The 19,736-nt window shown below is 52.8% G+C and overlaps 5 protein-coding genes and 1 non-coding gene across 6 annotated transcripts; 3 read left to right on the top strand and 3 right to left on the bottom strand.

Moving 5' to 3' along the window:
• Positions 1-992: 992 nt before the first annotated feature.
• Positions 993-2,252, top strand: J4E83_004853 (uncharacterized protein; the record flags this gene model as incomplete). The annotated part of the gene is made up of 1 exon (XM_049331777.1): positions 993-2,252. One exon carries the CDS (start codon positions 993-995, stop codon positions 2,250-2,252), a length of 1,260 nt encoding a protein of 419 aa, XP_049188872.1.
• Positions 2,253-3,482: 1,230 nt separating this feature from the next.
• J4E83_004852 (uncharacterized protein) lies at positions 3,483-4,739 on the bottom strand (the record flags this gene model as incomplete). Its single annotated transcript, XM_049331776.1, has 2 exons — positions 3,483-4,201; positions 4,283-4,739. The coding sequence occupies 2 exons, from the start codon at positions 4,737-4,739 to the stop codon at positions 3,483-3,485; spliced, it is 1,176 nt and encodes a 391-aa protein (XP_049188871.1).
• A 2,829-nt stretch (positions 4,740-7,568) lies between these two features.
• On the top strand, positions 7,569-11,529 carry J4E83_004851 (uncharacterized protein; the record flags this gene model as incomplete). Its single annotated transcript, XM_049331775.1, has 2 exons — positions 7,569-10,614; positions 10,664-11,529. The coding sequence occupies 2 exons, from the start codon at positions 7,569-7,571 to the stop codon at positions 11,527-11,529; spliced, it is 3,912 nt and encodes a 1,303-aa protein (XP_049188870.1).
• Positions 11,530-13,274: 1,745 nt separating this feature from the next.
• Positions 13,275-13,376, bottom strand: J4E83_004850. Its single transcript has one exon. It is a non-coding gene; the product is annotated as a tRNA-Val (tRNA).
• A 403-nt stretch (positions 13,377-13,779) lies between these two features.
• Positions 13,780-15,738, bottom strand: J4E83_004849 (uncharacterized protein; the record flags this gene model as incomplete). The annotated part of the gene is made up of 5 exons (XM_049331774.1): positions 13,780-14,115; positions 14,166-14,887; positions 14,935-14,977; positions 15,033-15,410; positions 15,460-15,738. The coding sequence occupies 5 exons, from the start codon at positions 15,736-15,738 to the stop codon at positions 13,780-13,782; spliced, it is 1,758 nt and encodes a 585-aa protein (XP_049188869.1).
• Positions 15,739-16,498: 760 nt separating this feature from the next.
• Positions 16,499-19,712, top strand: J4E83_004848 (uncharacterized protein; the record flags this gene model as incomplete). Its single annotated transcript, XM_049331773.1, has 2 exons — positions 16,499-16,876; positions 17,040-19,712. The coding sequence occupies 2 exons, from the start codon at positions 16,499-16,501 to the stop codon at positions 19,710-19,712; spliced, it is 3,051 nt and encodes a 1,016-aa protein (XP_049188868.1).
• Positions 19,713-19,736: the final 24 nt, after the last annotated feature.

The raw sequence follows: 19,736 nt of genomic DNA, 5'->3' as shown, positions 1-19,736 counted from the left end.
CGCTTCCGTCTCGCGTCCTCTCTTCTTTTCTTCACGTAACTAAACCCGAGATGATATGACTGCTTTCAATTCAGCTGCATCCTCACTTGGCTGGCGCAAGCTGGCCGATGTGGGAGCTGTTGACACGCCCCGGCACCCACCACCTAGGGGGACGAAAAAATCTATGATCGGCTCGTTACGTAGGAAGCATCTGTTGATGCTGCTGTATTGTGTTCGGCGTGGTACGGTTTGGAGCACGAGATGTATAGTGTCTTCATTCAGTTCCGCTGCCGTCGCCTTGTATGTAGCATTCCAATGTAATCGTTATTGTCACCATGTCTTAATGTTGCTCATGAAGGTTACTCACCATTGACGTGCCACACCTCAGTATGACGTCGACTACATTGACTCTTTACCTTCTCATGAGCAGGCCAAGCAACAGCCATCAATCGTAATTCTCACATTTCGCAATTGCTGAGAAGCCGAACGCGGAACTGAGTCTTGCTCCTGCCAGATAACACCGCCGCTGGCTGGACACACGCTTTCCACTCACTTCTACCCTAACCGTGAGAGACCCTGATGGACTCCCGACAGCACCACTTGGCAGCTTCTTCACACACAGACTGTGATTGATTTCTGATAAGCGTCTTCAACGTGCGCTTTCGAGCTTCGTGCACGAAAGACAGGTGACAGCCCGCACCCAGTCTCTGAGATCGTAGGAACTTCTGAGCATGGATGAAGGACACTGCCCTCACCTCCTTCAACCGACTGCCAAGGTTACTAGTAACAGTCCTTAGCCTGGAAAGCGCGCGTGGCAACGACCGTCACTGCCTTAGACGCGCTTTCTCTGTTTACTGACCCCGCGTCCACTGCATCAACCCCATCTTGACCGCAGCCGCAACCTCTCCCTCTCCCTCTGGTTATAACAGCGGTCATCCAACGGCCAAGCGTGACTGTTTCTTACACCGCTGACAACCTCAACTAGCAAGGTGTCCGCATATAAAAATCACATCATGGCGCCCAAACTCAAGACACCGAGCCTGCCTCCTCTCACAATACCGAAGAGTCGCGACTCGAGTCCAGAGCTAGGCAGCCCTTCCAAGATCACGCAGTACAACCAGAAGACAGGCCGTCCGGTCCGAAAGAGCGCAGGCAAGATTCAGAAAGTGGCAGGCTACGTCGATTTCGAAGACGCCGACTTTGACGCCTTGACCGAGAGTGAGTTGAGCGAGTTGAGCGACGAGGAAGAAGAGGACGATATGGACCCGCGCAGCCGTTCAGACAAGAAGAAGAAGGGCGCACTGAAGCGCAAGCGCAGTCCCTCACCCCTGTCTCCGCGTCTAGAGCCCGTCGTCTACCGCCAGGAGCTCGATGACCTCACCGACAATGAGGATGCCGGCGTCTTTCATCGGAGTGCTCCGAAGAAGCCACCCATGACCTTGCAGTTCAACGTCCCGCTAGGCTTCCATGGTCCACTCTTCGTCAAGCTTGACAGCACCATCCTACAGACCAACGAGCAGGGCAAACTACATGAGATGCAGCCAGGCAAATCGAACAGGTCCCGTGTTCTAGGTCCGCAGCCAGCCGGAAAGTCCGCGGTACGCAGTGTAGGCTTCACGGATCTCCCGCCCGAGCTGAGGAACACTATCTATCGGTACCTTTTCGCTCGCAAGGACAAGACTTCGAAGCTAAGGATTCCGATGACGGTCATTGAGCCTAAGGAAAGCCTGACCAAGTCTGGCCAATTCCTCAGGACCTGTAAGCTGGTGCATAACGAAGGCTGTTCCATCTTATACGGCGAGAACACATTCTCCTTCCACCGACACTACGATACTCGAGGACTCTACTGGGAGCCGGTACCCAAGGAGATCGGTTACCAGGACGTACTGCATTTCCTCAGAATGATCGGCCCCGAGAACATTCAATACCTTCGCGATGTCAAATTCGTCTTCGATGACGCACGCCCAAAGGACACACCCTATGTCCGCTCCAACGAGGAGCGCCGCTATCTGAACGACGACTACCTCGCGAACTGCCTCCGCATCCTCCGCAACGCCAAGCTCCGCAAGGTCACAATGTACTTTGGCGGACGTCGGCAACTGGGCCGTACCGATGTCAGGTTTTTGGGTTACCTGGAGCAGATCAAGGCCGACGAAGTGGTGCGGGAGCCCGAGAAGTACCATCATGGCGCCGATAGGTTCATGAGCAGAATGGCCTGGCATGACCTGAAGGAAGCGATGGTGCGAAAGGACAAGCTCTACGTGAAGGAGTAGCTCAGTACTCCAGATGCCCCAGATACCATCTCTCGGCATACTACACATTACATGTACCTTGCGATCCAACCACTTCGGGTATCAGAACTGTCGGCTTCTGTCATGTTCTAATATTCTCATGTTATCGGCCTCATGTTCACATTCAGATTGCTTCGGCCACCTTCCAGTAGACCTAGCGATTGCTTTCACTCGAGCGGAAGTACCATGGCGACCGGGCGTTGGATGGCTATCATATGTGGTGAAGGTTCATTTTGTACAATTTACCCCCGGGCCCAAGTTTCCTATCTGCCAGCGGAAGACGTTGTCAGCCCCTGTTTGGTGACGGCACAGGCACTTCCTGCAGCACATCACATCAATGTATTTTCCCAACATAAAAATCCAAAGCATTAGATAAAATTCCTTCGTGCTGTCGTGATGATTGGTCCAACCCCTCATTATCATTCCTCGATATTACCGCCAATGGCACGTCCGGGCCCCAACAACGCACCGACGGCTAAAATACGACATCCCCTAGCCCCGACCCCACCAGCTATTTCCCAGCCAGCCTGCAGCCGCGCAACGTGTTGAACCATGGGACAAAAGATGTACCTTGCATAAGCGAGCCGTGCGAACGCCTGCTTAATGCGGTACGCGATGGTGGTGTGGCTGCAGGGCAAATCATATACAGTACAATAAATTGAGTTAGGCAGCGGGAAGCCGTTGTCAATATGAAACATTGCTGCACGTAGCCGCTGCCAGTCGTTCTTGCGCATGCAGAAAAGAATGCACGTCGATACGTTCGTGCATGCATCCCGTTACCGGGCTTGAGGGTCGGGCGGAACACGATCTGGAAGGTGGTCAGAGTTCTATTTAGCCTTTGTATACTATTTGGGCGAAGTTGGTGGTCGAGTTCATAAAAGTGGTTTGATATAGCCGGTTTGCCCGATGAGCTCCTCGGACAGGACAGCACGGGTCAGGGTAGCGATGCAGTGGGGATACGGTACGCGATGCACGTTGTGGCTGGTCGGTGCGGGAGGTACGTCAGCAATCATGTACGGAGACCACGGAGATTTTGTGGAATTGGTTAGAGCGGAAGGTGATGTGAGGGGCTGGCACTTGGTGCCCGTAGCTTTTTGCATGTGTCTGTTCATTCATATCGTCGACTCGTCTAGACATCGTCATCGTTCGGTCCGGTGAGCGGTTCTATTTAATGCGCTCATCGGGATTCCCGAGCATGTGCGTTGAACCCACTTATGCCGTCTTTCCTTTCCGCTTCTTGAACTCTTCTATCCAACCGGCGGCCTTGTCCTTTGGTATCACGCTTATCGTTACCAGGCCGTCGACGATCTCTGGCTTTCCGCTTCCAAGTACTTTGCCTAGGCTCATCTTCTTTCCTACTTTGATGAGGCCGCCGGCTGCAGTTTCCATGTAGGACTCTACGTTGTTGATGGTGTACTCGTGCTTCTCGTCCCATGGCAGCGGGAAGATGTAGTCGAGATGTTCGTCTAACTTCTCTTTCTCAGAGAACGCCTTGATGAAGTCGGACTGCGAGTGCATGGGATACAGCAGTATGACTGGTACCGTGAGTGTTGAAGAAGGATCTAGACTGTTCTCCAGCTTCACAGTAGCGTCTTCCAGATCTGGGGGCTTCTCCGTGCTCCGCGTGAGGATATTCCGGCTCCTCAAGGCGAGTTTGAGTGTTAGCCGCTCTGATGCAGCCTTTTCTTCTCGTTCGCGACGCGCCTTTTCGACGGATTCTATGTACTGCTTCCGAGCATCGATCTTGGTTTTGAGGGCCTTGAGAGGGGCGTTATTGGGATCTAGGGCCAGGCCTCTGTCGCAAGCCCAGGCTGCTTCCTGTAGCTTGTCTAGTGCTAGGCCCGCAGTGGCTGATCTGTAGAAGGCTTTGACGTTTGCGGGGTTGATCTTGAGCGTTGATACGCAATCTTGAATGCAAGAGCGATAGTTTTCTGCCGCGTGTCAGCAGACCATAGTCGAACTTTGGTGAAGAAGCCATAATGCCTGTCTTCAGGGTGTGCTTGCAAACTCACTCTTCTCCAAATTGCATAATGCTCGGTTGACATAGACGGCCTCTGCAATCGCTCTTTCCTTCTCCGCCTCCTCCTTCTCGTCAAGCTTCACGGGAATAACGTCCGGACCTTCCGCATCTGGATCAGGGTTTGTTTGTGGACCTTTGAGCGCCGCTATTGCCTTGTCGTAGAACTCTTTCGCGTCTGTCCATTGCTTTGCCCGCGCGCATTCGTTGCCTTGTTGCCGGAAGTTCTCAGCGATCTCGGCACGGGTTCCCTCGTACGCCATCGCTTTCAACGCCTCGAGCGCCATGTTCTCGCCTCCTTCGCCATCTGTTTCATCTAGACTGGTCATGAAGATTGGCATACGGTTCATCTCTTTCAGCAAGTCGTCTACTTTTTTCGACTTGACATCAGCCATTGCTGGTGGCAAATCTGCAGACGCCGCCGGTGGGCCATTTTGATCTGTTTGCGCCATGTCGCCTGTGTTGTTTCGAGAAATTCACAACTGTTGTCGCAAATATCACGATATGCTCGCTGTGACTGTCTGCTCGAATTTTCGGCGGATAGTCGCTTAGTCACGCGATGGCGGGGCTGCTGGCTTCGGGAACCCTGCCCAGGTGACGTCTGAACTTGCAATCACTGGCTGCCTGCGGTCGAGCAGACAACCCAGTCAGAGGGCACCACCAGCCACCCGCCTACAAGCTAGCAGAGCAAAGCAAGAAGGGATGGCGCAGGACAACGAGAGGGGCACGCTAAAATAGGGTGAGCCGGCACCGGCGCTTCCGCGTCATGCTATATCGTCTAAGCTTCTCGTCCACGCCGAAGGTTCAGGGCGCTGTAGCCGATTACGACGCAAATCTCCTATTTGCTTTTCTGAGACGACCACGAGTTCCAGTAGGGCCGAGCAATACCGACTGACACCTGACGAGGCATACATTGTGCGACAGTTGGATCGTGAGCTGTTATGTCGCGTGTCGGGTGGAATCATGGAATGTTCTGCTGATTGCCAGGCCACCGTATTGCGCCCTCAGCTGTCCGCACATCAGGCCCACTCTCCGCTGGTGGACCAAGTACTCCTTGTTACACTCGGGGTCCATTATTCGTGAACCCCATCGGCGAAGTATCGATTCAGAATGATGGTTGCAAGCAATTCCACCACACGGCAAGGCTGTTTATTTGGAGGCGTTCAACGAAACGTCAATCGATCGCGTTCAGGATGCCACTTGCACGTCGCGCGACGCCTTCAAACTGTATCCTTCCCGTCCGCGGGGGATTGCCCATTTGACAGGCTCAGCCTGGCCAGAGATCAAACGTCATGGTAGTGTGGATCTTGCTCTCGATTTGTTGGGGTAAGAAGACGGCCTGCGATCCTCAACTTTCACATGTGCCGAACTCCTTACTCGACCACCCGACTGACCATGACTGAGGACTGCTACAAATACACTCTGGCATGATAACTAAGCATCTCACAAAAAGAACTCTGAGGCTGAGGTTTCTATTACTTTCAACTTGTAGAATTGCGTCGTCGATCTGGACTCGAGTTCGGCTCCTTTGCGCCGCCAAGAGCGCACGGATGAATCCTTTCGTCTCAAAGTAGGAAGTCGACTACCTCTGCTTGACTCTCACCTGACTCGGCAGTACAGGATAAGGCTGCTCATTCATGCAACTGCCTACCAGTATGGCAATCCATATATGCCTCCTTTTTGAGGCTTCCAACAGGCATGAGATTGCCAGACCGAAACGTGATCAAAGTCTCAAGATCGATGTTCTAATTACAGGCGATGGCCATAACCTAACGGTACCGCACTGGCGCACCGGAGCGTTGGGCGCCATCGAGAGTTTGATAGCTCGGACCGGGACACGAACGTGCCACTTGGTCCAAAGCTTTCCACGGTGGGCCAAGTTTGCGGCGTGGGCAGAGGCTGAAACCCTGAATCACAGCTCGTCAACAACGCCAGACTACGCCGGAGGCGTCCAGAATCACTGATAGGGCAAGGCATACGCGGAGCTTTGGACGGCGATAATATCCATCTGGCAAATTACCGTCCACGCAACATTCGTCTGAAGCCAGCTGCGCCCAGGGTCTTATGAACTTGCGCCTCACATCTGCTGATGCTGCTCCTCTCGCGCATCTGTCACACCCCCTTCGTCAACACCGTTACTGCCACCCGCATTCGTTACCACCTACCCCTTGTCGGGTCATTTCCTTCACCTCGCTAAGGTATTGGCCGTCGTCGCGGGACGCATTTAAGGGAACGTTGGACCTAAATGCGCAGCCAATGACGCTTGGCTGAAAAGCGGAAAGCGGATGGCCTGAGCCAATAGTGTCCCTGTAGTCCAGGGGACCCTCGGCTCAGCCTGCATGCAGGGATACTTGTGCTCGCTAGTGCGGAGATGTGCATAAGCAGATGGACTCGGACATCGAAACAAATTTGAGCAGGCACAGATGGGGTTTGATTGATCCCAGAAATCCTATTCGTGCCTTTGGCCATAGTCCCGCCTCCTCTTGGACTGTGCGGACTTGTGCCTGCGTTCCGGGATCCTAGCTGATGCATGGGCGATCACAGCGATTTCATGCTCAAGTTGTGCCTGTCCCTCCCTCTCCTCCCTACGCTCCGTGCCGTTGACGACACACGGGTATCATTCTCGTAGGGCCCGCTGCCCGTTGCTTGACAGTTCTTTTCTTACCATCAAAAAGTGTTTTAGCACGCGCCATTAGTCGCTTTCTTCATCTCATTTGCATCGTATGTATGGAATGAGTTGAGCACGTTTCTCTGTCTATCGACTTTCACCATTGTCACGTCATTCCTTTGAACCGTAAGTACGCACCATTGATTCGTGACTGGACCTGTTCGTTGCGACAGGACTCTTTGCTTGGAAGCCATTTGGTACTGACCTTCTACTGCAGTATCGAGACCATCCGAACGCTGCCGTACCGTCGATATATCTACCCCACGTAATCCGACCCGACGCTATCTACTATCCTTGAGGACAACTCCTGCTATCCCACGTAACTAGCATTCAATACCCGATCGCAGTACGAACGACTCGACCGGTACGTGAATCATTGCCAGGTCTATTGGTGGTCGATACAATCGCTATCGTTACAACATTCAGTTGTGGAAGCGCGTCGACAGACTCCACAAAGACACGCCTGGCTACGGCAACAGGAGACATGCCATTGACATATTCTGACTTTATCGCAGGCATGTGTTAAGCTATACGTACCTACAGCACCACTTCGTTGTGGTTCTGAACACCCTACTACATAATATACTTTCCTGGCCTAGACAATACGCCCGACATGGCTACCGACTACTTTTCCGACCAGGAAACCTTCCTGACCAACCACCCGCTTCCCACCCCCGCTGGAACTCCATACAGCTCCTTATCCCGAAGAACCTCAACACACGAAACACCAGGAAGCGATGTTCCCAGTTCACCACCTCCACTTCCACACGACAACAGTTCCAGTTGGGACGATGCTGCCAACGACGAGAGTATCTCAGTTCTGGATCCGCGCCGCTTTACTCCAACCTTGCATGCCAATCTAGTCTCGGAGATCTTGAATCTCCGCCGGGAACTTGATTCGAAACACAGGTTCATCGATGATCTGGAGACAAACCTAGACACCGCGCGATCGGAGAACGACGCCCTTGCCAAACAGCTGTCCTCGTCCAACAAGGAAAGCAAAGCCGTCAAACGCCAGCTCCAGCACTTCGAGACCGAAACACTTGCTGCATTAGAAGAGATTGCAGGTGAAAGAGACAAGTTCAAGGAGACCAATGCCGACCTGCGAGAGAAACTAGCTGCAGCAGAAAAGAGGACAAGAAGCCAAGATGACGACTCTACCAAAGTGCACGACATGTGGGCTCGCGAAAAAGAAGAGTGGGCAGGAGAAAAACGAATTCTGGAGCGACGTGTTCATGTGTCAGAGACCCGCTTGAGGATGCTTTTGGACGAGATCGCTATCCAGGAAGAAGCTGCCAATGAAGAGGCTGGTGTCGAAAGTGAGGCTGAAGACCCGAGCAAGGACACTGGTATACCGGAGAGCGACGCAGGAAGCGTACGTTCATCGCCCCAGCGAAGATCATCTACACGCCTTGGACGTCATTCCAGGAACAGAAGCAACAGCAGTTACAGGAGCATCGGACGCAACTACCGGATGTCGTTGATGAGCTCTGACGGATATGGCAGAGGCAACGGTCTGAGTCTTGCAGATGAGCTTACATTCGATGAAGAAGAGGAAGAGTTGGATGATCTGGAGCTTGACTCGGACGACTTCCCTGAAAATGAAATGCGGGCTCGAAGAGTTCGCGAGTCGCGACAGTCGATGTTACCTGACGAAAAAGCAAAGCGCATCCTAGGATTAAGCAGCGAGACCCAGCAAGTTACATGGGATAGCCCTGTCATGGCTGCCGATGATACCGAGCCGCGGAAGTCGTCATATGAAACGGTTCAATCGTCAGTAACATTGACGCCTCGCGATATTACTCTCGTTTTCCCTCCAACACGACCAATCTATGTCGATACCGGTGTGCAACCGTCGCCTCCGCCATCACCTGCCAAGTTGGTCATGGTGGAAGCGACGTCGCAAACTATTGAGCCATCGGTCCAGACAAAGTCGAACGATTTCCCATCTACTGCTGCTGAGGTTGAGGCCAACCAAAGTCGGAAGCGTGTTTCAGTACCCTTGACTTCCAGCCCGCCGGTCCAAGCCAGCCCTGAAATTTGCACAACGACCTCAAGCTCGGTACAGACAATCGAACAGCCTCTCAGTCCGCCACCTACGCCTAGGATTCCTCAGCCATCAGACAAAGCACCCTTGTCACCAGTTTACCAAACTGAGCTCGTGTCTACGGCAACGCAGACAGACTCGCCGATCGAGCCTGAAGTAAAACCAGAAAAGCCTACCAGAGCGCCACCGCCAGCGCCGATAACAATCCCTTCCATTGCTATCCATGCTCCTACATCTGCTCCTTCGTCGCCCAAGGCCCCTATCCTTCCTCCAGGTACCAAGACTGTCTCGACTCAAACAACTGGCGACCTGGTAGCTCCAATGACTTCCACCGCCATGCAGACTGAGCCAATTAGGATTGACCAAAGAGCTGTGAAGCTTCCTGCGCATCTCCTTCCTTCTGCTATAACCTCCAAGCCTGGAACGCCTGAGGCAGATCACGTCAAGACAATCAAAAAGGACTCTAGTGACGCCGAGAACTCGACTCTCAAGACAACTTCTCGTCAAGACTTCATTACTCGTCTTGAGAAGGCTGCTGAGAAGAAGATCGAGAACCGTTACCCAGGGAACAACGACAATGGACCTTTGTCGCGCCAGCTTCATGCGGACGTACTCAACCGACCCTTCCGGACAAGCAGCCTCTTCGCAGGTTTTGATGGCCCCTCATCTGATGAAGAGGATGACGATGCGGAGCTGAGCGACGACGACTACAGGAGCCACCAGTTCTCCACTCCAATGCTTTCATCGCGCAATGCAAAGAGCGGACGGCCAGTAAACCCACCTACCCCGGTTCCTGAAGACAAGGAATCCACGCCGATGCCTAGGCCATCCGAGGATTCCGTCAACAGTGTTTCTATAGCGTCTAAGCGAAGCTCAATGGAGAAGCCCTCTAGAGTTGGCAAGACACAGCGTAACTCTATCGGCCGCCAGCCCAGTATCCGACGATCTGCTATGATCCACAGCGGAACCGCAGCGCACAACATACCGAAGCCACCCTTCCCGGTTCCCACTCGATCCAGCTCTCGCAACAAGCCAGTGAGCAAGAGCGAAGGTTCGCAAAGCCCAACACCTCGCAACAGTGGATCGTATGCTGGTCGCCGTCCATATGGCGTAAAGCATCAGCGGAAAGACAGCCTACGCAAGGTGCGATCTGCTGCTCCTGTCTCCAAGGGTGCACGCTCTCGTAGCAGATCACCCACACTGCCTGCGACTCCTAGCATTGCAGACACATCTTCCATTCCTCCACTACCGAGCGACATTGCTAGCGCAAGTGGCTTCCGCCACCGACACCAACTATCAAATGCAACCGCAGCGACAAGCTACACAGCCAACGGATCTACCAACACTTCTGTCTCGCACACTAGTGTCGTCGATGCGATCGCTGCAGCCATGATTGGAGAGTTCATGTGGAAGTACGTGCGCAAGAGAAAGACCTTTGGTGGCCCTGACACGCCGGTGGATGTCAGTCGAGCAGCAGAGGAGGCTTCTTTGGCTAGCCATGGTGTGAGACACAAGCGTTGGGTCTGGATCTCTCCATATGAAAGAGCCATCTTGTGGAGTAGCAAACAGCCAACGACTGGTTCCGCGTTGATGGGTAAGAGTGGTCGCAAGCGTAAGTCTCTCGAGTTCATGTCATTTTCTATCTACTAACATACCACTAGTCGTCATCCAGTCTGTTCTCGATGTCGCCGACACCTGTCCTGCCCCGAAGAACGAGACACTCTTCAACCGCTCTATCCTCATCCTTACTCCTGCTCGCGCACTCAAATTCACCACATCGTCCCGCGAAAGGCATTACCTCTGGCTGACGGCCCTTTCTTTCCTCGCCCATTCGAGCGCACCCATGCCAGATCTGACTTCTTTGCCACCGGTACCTCCGCCGGTCGACGAAACACTCCAACGTCAACAAGGTGCGACACTCCGCCGTAGTCGTGTCCAGGACTCTGTGCGTCTCGCCAAGGGAAGGACCAACCCAGTCATGGCTCGTTACGCAGCTCAAGATGAGCCAATGCCTAGTTTGCCATCTCTCGCTGGATTCGAAACGGCTATGCCAGACTCTGCCAGTCCTCCCACTATTCCTCGTGGGCCACAACACGGCAGGAAGAGGAGTTCTACAGGACCAAGCGCACCTCCTCCAACTGTTCCCTTCCGTAGTTTCTCGCACCAGCATGTACCATCGGTCTACTCCAACGTATCATCTGATATGTACAGTGCCGGCGTACCGCCATCAGTACCTTCGTCAGTCTACAACCCCAACAGCGGCGCCATGAGTTCGCGAACCTCAGAAGCCAGCACATCGACTCGTCAACACTTCTTCGACACCATGGGCACAGTCCGCATGGAAGCCTTCATCGACAACGCTCTCGGCGACCCAAAGCAGCTGAGCAGCTACGGCGGACGAGCACCGCACATGCAACACCGTCGCCGACGTGGTAGCAGCCAGTGGAGCGCGAGCACGCGCGACCAGTCGAACCGAGGCGGTGGTCTCTTCGACTTCGACGCTAACGATCCTTTCCGTGGTTTCTAAACAACGCACTGCACTTACGACTCGCTCACGTGTGACGGGCATGCTTTACGGTCGCTCGGATGTCTTCCACAGCCTGTCGCCCATTTGTCTTTCGAACGTCTTCCATCTTTCGCTTGTACCGTCTTATTCTCTCACTGCTAGGGCAACGACCCATACGACTCAACGTCATTGTGCGGAGGTCCCATGTACCTCGTCTGCATCTTTCCTACCGTCACTCTACTTCGACTCACCTTTTTGTATTCTCCCACTCGCTCAACAAACCCTAGGGGCCTGACTGCAAGGCTAGAAAGCGGTTGTGCTCGCGCGCATCTTATCACTCGTACCGCCTATTGTAATGTTTTCTTCTCTCGGCCGGCTTTCGCTGCTGCGCACCATTGATACCCCTCTCGCTACCTTTACCTCGTGGTCTTTGAGCGACCTTTATTCCCTTGCTTTGTTTTTTCCTTTGCACGAGCGTTCTATATCCACTTTGTCTTGGTTGGAGGTGTAGCCTGGGCGATGTTCACTCGCTACTTGGTGGGGGATGGGCAAGGGTCAGCCTCAGGGGCAATGATCCAAGTTGGTAGTTTGTGAAGAATCCTACAATCATTACCGCTATCTATGATACTCGATCAGTCTGCATGTGATGTTGTATTGCGAGCAAAGCTGTCCCCCCCGATCCCGGCATACTTCGGCGTCCTCGCACCACTTTCCAGCAAATTCTCACCGCAGCCCCACCACGGCCCAACTATGCAAGCCACCAAGTTCGTCTCGCACTGTCTTGACCATCGATATAAACCGTATTATTTTCCATCGCACCATCAATCAGTCAAGCAACTCGCTTACAATCGGTTTTGTAGTGTGCGTAGATCCTCTTCCTCACTTACCAACTTGCCCCCGCTAATAACCATCCAGGTAGCGGTTATCACTCCGGATTCTGATCTCAAAATCAGTATCTTCCGGCAACCCCGGTTCGATTCCGGGCAAGACCTCTCTTTTTGGATCCGTAGAGGCCCTGGGTAGTGTAGGGAGACGTGGTGGGGTGTTGGCGGAGAATGAAGCTTTTTTGGTTTCGGCTATGTTAGACACACCCACCTTTTTTTGAACATAGGAATTGGATTACAATGCAAATTTAACAATGGCTACGTATCAATACGTGCCTTCACCTTACCCAAAGAGATACCCGACCATTATGAAGCCTACATCATGATAAAAACGTGCAAAGTAGGTGGCCTGAAGTCAATGTAGGCTCCAGACCTGTTCAGCTTTCCCCTTTGCGTAAGGTGTCTCTAACTGTCTAATACACGTTGTATATTAATGGGAAATTTGCATATTGAACAGACGTGAACCGGGTTACGTCCCTATCACAAAAGATAGTATTGCTCACTATATGCATATAATAGATTTCGTGAATTCCGTTCAATGTATTTCTTAGGCTGCTATGACTATCTCTGGCTTTCGGAACAGCACAAGTTGCTGTGTTGCGTAAGGCTTGCTGCACCGAACTCTCGAAGTTCGTGTGCCGAAGTTTCGCCTTTTTGTCCCCACCCCTGCCAACGAACACTTCCTTCAAAAATGAATGAATAGATTTCGAAAACTACGTGAAGTGTCCCTCTTGAGCATCACTGTTGGCTTTTTGGAGTGAAATGTGTGTCTTCATTCGCCAACTCGAAATCTACCAAAAAAAAGTTCAGATCCGCCCACGCCTATTCACTATCCTCCCCCGCAACAAAAAACGAATGCACTACAGTAACTGTAGCTCCTCTTGACTCATCGGAGGCTTGAACTCCGGACCTTCAGTGTCCTAACGGGTGGCTTTTGAAGACCCCTTGTTAGACTGACGTGATAACCAACTACACCAACGAGCCCTGTTTTATAGCAAGAGGTAAAACGGTAAGATTTATGTAGTTGTTCCGGAAGCGCTGGTAGCAAAACTGAGGGACTTGTTGGACGTGAAATTGTGCATTCGCTAGGGCAAAAAGGGGGGGTTGCATGTGGGCAGCTCGCTGGAGCTATACCCACTTGGCCGAGTGGGGAGCTATCAGCTTACTACAGAAGCACCCTGGTACGGGGGGCAACGGGTCTTCATTGGAGCTTACACTAGTATACATCCTCACTGCATCAGGTTATATTGACAGGATATAGAACAGGTGGTTGTGGTTACTCGAATATATTGACATATAACGGTATCTGATATCGCGAACAGGGACGCGGAAACAACTCACAACAGGCATCGCAAGAACAACAACAGCCCCTCACTAGTAAAGGTGTCTAGAGCTTGCTTCCTGCTAACCTCCTCTTCTCCTTCTCCTTGTCCCTCAACAACCGTCGCAGAATCTTTCCAGACGGTGACTTCGGAATCTCATCGATGAACTCAATACCACCGCTGATCCACTTGTATCGCGCCTTGTGTTCTTCGACGTGCTTTTGAATCTCGCGAGCGAGGACGCGGTCGTTCTCTTCTAGGCCGACTGACGGTGATTTGACGACGAAAGCTTTCGGTACCTCTCCGGTCTTCTCGTTGGGGATTTGGATGACGGCGCAGTCGTTTACGGCAGGATGCGTCAGGAGGTGTGCTTCGAGTTCTGCAGGCGCGACTTGGTGGCCCTAGGATGTTGTTAGTTTAGAACATCTTTCACAGGGAGTAGAGACCGTACCTGAACCTTGATGAGTTCCTTGATACGATCAACGATGAAGACGTGTTCGTGACCATTCGCCCCCTTCTTGAATACAGCCTCATCTCCGGTGCGCATGTATCCATCTTGGAACGTTTCCTTGTTGGCCTTGTCGTTGTTCAAATAGCCCAACACGACTGAAGGAGACTTGACTAGCAACTCGCCAGGCTGGTCGTAGCCAGTGATCTCGGTGCCCTCAATAGTAACGATCTTGCACTCGATGCTAGGCAGCAGGGAACCGGAGGAACCGAACCAGATGTCATCGGGAGAAGACGAGGAAACGACAGTGCATGTCTCCGTGAGACCATATCCTTGTCGGATCTTCCATGAAGGGAAGATCTTGGATAGGTCTTCTGCTGTCTCTTGTCCTAATGGTGCAGCTCCGGTGAAGATGGACCAGACGGAGCTGAGGTCGTACTTGTCGAGCAAGGGCTTGTTCTTGGTCATGAGGATAATGATCGGTGGAACCAAGAACAACGAGTTGATCTTGTAGTCTTGGATGGCCTGCAGAGTTGACGCAAACTCAAACTTAGGGAGGACTACGACACCATCTCCACGGTAGACGTTCGCATGGCAGATGACAACCAGGCCATAGATATGCGACATGGGCAAGAGGCCCAGGGCGATCTCGGTGTAGTCGGATTGGTTTCGTACGTCGTTGATGATCGTGTCTCTGTACGGCTTCTCGTAGGTAGTGATTTGCACTGCTTGTGGTCAGCTAGTGTTTGATGCGATATAAGGACAAACTTACTTGTGTTGGCGATGACGTTCCTGTGCGATATCATGACACCTTTCTGTATAATACGTTAGCATATACTTGCGCATACGCACAATACATCGACGACTTACCGGTAGTCCTGAAGTACCGCTAGAGTAGCAAAGGAACGCGGTCCGCAGAGCTCCGTCGCCTTTCTCCCAGTCCAATTTCGGCAGACGGTCAAGCTTCTCGCCCTCACGGATGAGATCGTCGACCGTCTTGAGCCCCTTTGGTGTTTTCTTGCCAGCAAACGATTCGGGCACCTCCAGTATGTATATGCGATTCTCGGGGATGTCGCAGTTCTTCGCCGCCTGTCGCGCAGTGTCTAGGAGGGGGACGCAAGTGAAGAGGGCTTTCGCGCCGGAGTTCTTCAATTGGTATTCGAGTTCAGCGGTACTGTACGCAGCATTGGCGGGCGATTGGATACCACCCAGACGATGCGTAGCCCATGCGAGTGGAAGCGTGTCAATCTAGCCGACGTCAGTATCCTCGTAAATCTATCAGCCTGGAGATGCTTACCGTGTTGACGGAGAAGACGGCAATGACCTTGTCCCATTCAGTCGCTTCGTTGGGTTTGAAGCCAAGCTCCTTTGATAAGCCTCGGGCGAGAGCCTCGACGCGGTCTCGCATATCCAAACACGAGTATGTCTTCCCGGTCAACCCGCAGGTGAAGGGGTCGTTCGAGTAGCCGAGCGGGTGACGGCCATAGTGCTCATCGAGCATAAAGTCGCAGATGGGAATCGAGTCTGGCGGGTCGAAGGGGAGCTGCGGCACCCATGACGGAGGATTGAAAGGCATGTTGAGCGATATCTATGCGTACGTCAGTTGTGCGCGAAGGCTTGGGACGGATGCAGGAACTCACCTATAGTAAGCCTCAATTGGCGATGCAGGGAGAAGGCAAAGAAGGAATCAGAACTGCAGCTTTAACGCATGCGCCCATCTTCCTGAATGACGTTAGCATCATCGGATGCCGTGTCTGGTCGGAGCCGACAGCTACTGCCAGCCCCCAACTGTGGGGAAAGCTGGGGTACCGAGGTCACGCCTCGAAGCGGCCAAACCTCTCCTTAACGCCGGCCTTAGCTCGGAGCCACCAAAACGCGACTCACCTCTACCCAGACACCGAGAGGAAATTTGTTGCAATTCGGGACCGAGTATAATCAGGAGTCGCAAGCATGATGAACCTCTCCAGGTTTGTCTGCTATCGTGGAAGTCGCTCTTATCGCGACATAGTACAGCAAGAGCCACCCTCGACCCTGCCTCCGCGCTGGCAGCCGCCTTCACTGTCACCATCTCCGACGTTTGCCCACTCTCACTGCGCCGCCCAAGTGAGAGCGTCTCAGCAGACAGCAGAGTTTTCCGTGACTCTAAGTATAGCTGTCTTCCTATTGTCGCACGAACCTGAATTGAATTTCTATTGTCCGCATGACGCGATCCCACCACCTGCCACTCCTGACCTCACTCTGTTGTTTTTAGACTTCAATTGTCTTTCTTGTCGCTTCAGCTATCGTTACTGAATATCCAACACGCATCTAACAGCAAATCACTACTCGAATCACTCATGGCATCCTCAAAGCGCAAGTCTGACGACAGCGATTCCGACTGGGAAGGTGCACCCGGAGCGAAGCAACCCAGACCCACGCCCGAATCAGGGACTGCTGAACTCCATAAGGATCTCGGTAACTATGGCAGCGCATCTTCCCAACGCCCGGCACGAGTAAGGAAACCTCCGGAAAGATACATCAACGCACCGCCTCAGCCGCCTGTCTCTAAGAGAAGGAAAGCGACCTTGACCAAGGCCAAATCATCCGCCCAGAGAGCTCCAACTACAACAAGAGGTGCTTCTCATCAGATTCAGACCGAAGCTCCGGTATATTTGGAGACAAGTGTCAATGGCAGCGACACCTCGTCGCAACCACCGGAGAAAGAGTCCAAGATGGTGCGTCTCAAAGTCCCAGTCACCACGTCCACACGCCAGCCAAGCCAACACCACGAAGAGGAGAGCTCCGGTAGTGAGCTATCGTCCCCGCCAGAATCTTTGCCATCAACTCCTGTTTGTAAAACCCTTGAACTTTTCGGTCCTCAGGCTAATTAGCAAGCAGATCTCTGCCCACAAGAACACACAGAGCTCTTCTCCGCTGGACGGACAAGGTCAATGTGCACAGCGTGTATTGGAGCCCGTACCGGCATCGAGCCAAGATTTTGCAACTCCATCTGCCTCGCAGGAAACCCTCCCAAGCCAGACCCCCATAACGCAGTCATGGGAACCATATACGCCGGAGGACAGTATGCGCAACGTCCCAGACTTCGCCAATCACGCGCAAACACCACCGTCAATGCTTTTGAAGGAGGCCGACAGTCGCTTCGCATACCTTACGCCCGAATCAGGTATCCACTATGATCCGAGTCTCGTACATGACAAGTCGAGCGTTGATCTTGGGAACGGCCAGGTGCCTGAACAAGACTCATATCTAGCCCAGCCCATACTGTCTTTGGGCTTGACCTGCGGAAGGTGTGGCGCAGCTGGGCACGAAGAGCATGACTGTTCCGTGGCTCCTTCTATCCCCGACAATCGAGATCGCAGCGGGCAGGTCGAGGCTTGGCTTCGAGCTGGCGGTCCCGCCGACCAGACAAAGCCGCCCTGTGCTGACCATGTCGCGCCGGTACCCAGTCTGTATGCAGAATCAGAAGCAACAACGGATTGCGATGAATTCGTGGGCTCTCCCGTCGGCGAACGATTCGACCTACCCGACAACAAACACCTCTATAATATTACCGAGAGACTCATTGCCCAGCAGAACAGAGGCTCGAACAAGCCAGAACCGCACGGACAACCAGAAGTTTGGGCCGATGGACGGCAAGAGATCTGCGAGACGCTACATTACTATCGCGCATACCAAAGCGCCTGCTACTCAACTGGCGGTTTTGCGAGGGGCTTCATGTTTGACAAGGTTGCGCATGCTCGCGACTATATGGATACTAATGTCGTCATCTCACGTGCAGGCGGTGGTCTCGCGAAGGACATTGACTCTGGTGAGATGAAGTCAAAGAAGGACCAATCTGAAGACTCAGCTGCGTTAGGCTTGAGGAATTGCATGCTTCATTCCAACCCAGTCGTCATCATTACCGGAGTCGACAACCCCAACATTCCGTCAAAGCCACCGCATCAGTACTGTGTCCTGGATCACTTCAAGCCCACCCATATTTGGGCCGAGAAGAGTGGTAACAGCAAGATTGTGCGATACCGCTTTGAGAAGCTGAACACCAAGAAAGAGTCCTGGTGGAAGGAGAAGGATTCTCAGGAAGTTGTAGAGCTTGGCTCGCTGCCACCTCCAGTTGAGAAGATATGCGGAAGCTGCAACGTGAAGTCTCAACAGATATACCTGAACGGGTGGATGTGTCTACAACCGACTTGCGCCGCCTTTTGGAAGATTCTCATACCAACGCCAGGACCTGGAACGAGCATGTCAGCGCAAGAGCCAAAAGAAGCCTCTTTGGTATACGACCCACGCTTTCTCAAGCAGAAGACTCCTTGGCACAATGACGACCATGATTACCCTCTGGTCTCTAACGCTGCCGAACTTTCAGGACACTCTATTCCCGGCGAAAATACGTCCGTCGCATTCTGGTCTGGTATTGTTTGCCCTGGTTGCGGACGCTGCACATCCCGTCTGAACTGGACAAATTGGGAGTGTTCCAATGTAGCATGCCAGTACATGAGAACGCCTCCGCACACGCTCATCCCCGCGCTATCGCTTCACGACCCATTATGGCCAGTCACTAGCAGCTACACGCTGTCTAGGGATACAATGACACCTCTTTTAGGATTGAAGGTATCATTTGAACATGGATATCGTATCAATCGCTATGAGATACCCGGAGTCAATGGCTTCATCACACACATGATCGCCAACAAGACGGTGCTTGAGGAAGAAGGTGGACCAGATGCCATGTTTGAAGAGCTCCAACAGACGGACATTGGACTGCAGCGACGCTCCATGCCGAACGGTCAGCTCAAAGGACCGAACTACTGCCGCCATTTCGCAGTCAACTATGGCATGCCATACAAGTTCATCGCAGCGACAGCATCTCGCTCCTTTGATGGAGCTGCTCGTCCGATAACCAGCACCCGTAGTCGCCTGAACTGGGCGGCCAAGTTGCTATTGACGCAAGAGACTGGGAAGAGTATGGAAGAAATCAATCAAGTATGGCAAGAGAAGGAGTTCAACGAAATTCTAGCACTGGGATACTTCGAAGAACAAAAGATCAACTACCATGATGACGGCGAATTCGGCCTCGGCCCAACTATCGCAACGTTGAGTTTGGGTGCACCTGGCACTATGCGGATCCGCATGAAAGCCCGTCACTACCACGGCGTATCTTCTGTCGCTGGTCTTTACGACGACGCTGCCCCAATCCCCGGATGCGAACATTACGAAGCTCGTCTCGCACTTCAACCTGCTCTCGACGCGCTCAAGACATCCGACTCTAAAGCGTACAACGCTAGGAGGAAACAAATTCCCAAGCAGTTGAAGCTCAACAACCGAGGCAATGCGAGGGATGCGCTGACGATGCAGCTTGGGCACGGCGATATTGTTATCATGCACGGCGCCGATGTACAGAAGTATTATGAACACGCTGTTGAGCACTCGGGTAAGCTGCGGTTTGCGCTTACTTGTCGGTACATCGACCCAACATCGCTGAAAGCTGAGGATCAGCCTCAGTATGAAGTTGGACCGGATGAGGAGCGGTATGATGGATCGGGACTGATTTGAGTTATCTGGAACGATCGAGAAGGA

The sequence above is a fragment of the Alternaria metachromatica genome (assembly GCF_023757995.1).
Source record: "Alternaria metachromatica strain BMP 0045 chromosome Unknown scaffold_9, whole genome shotgun sequence".
NCBI lineage: Eukaryota > Fungi > Ascomycota > Dothideomycetes > Pleosporales > Pleosporaceae > Alternaria > Alternaria metachromatica.
Note: the sequence above shows the minus strand (reverse complement) of the source record. Positions and strands in the feature narration are given on the sequence as shown.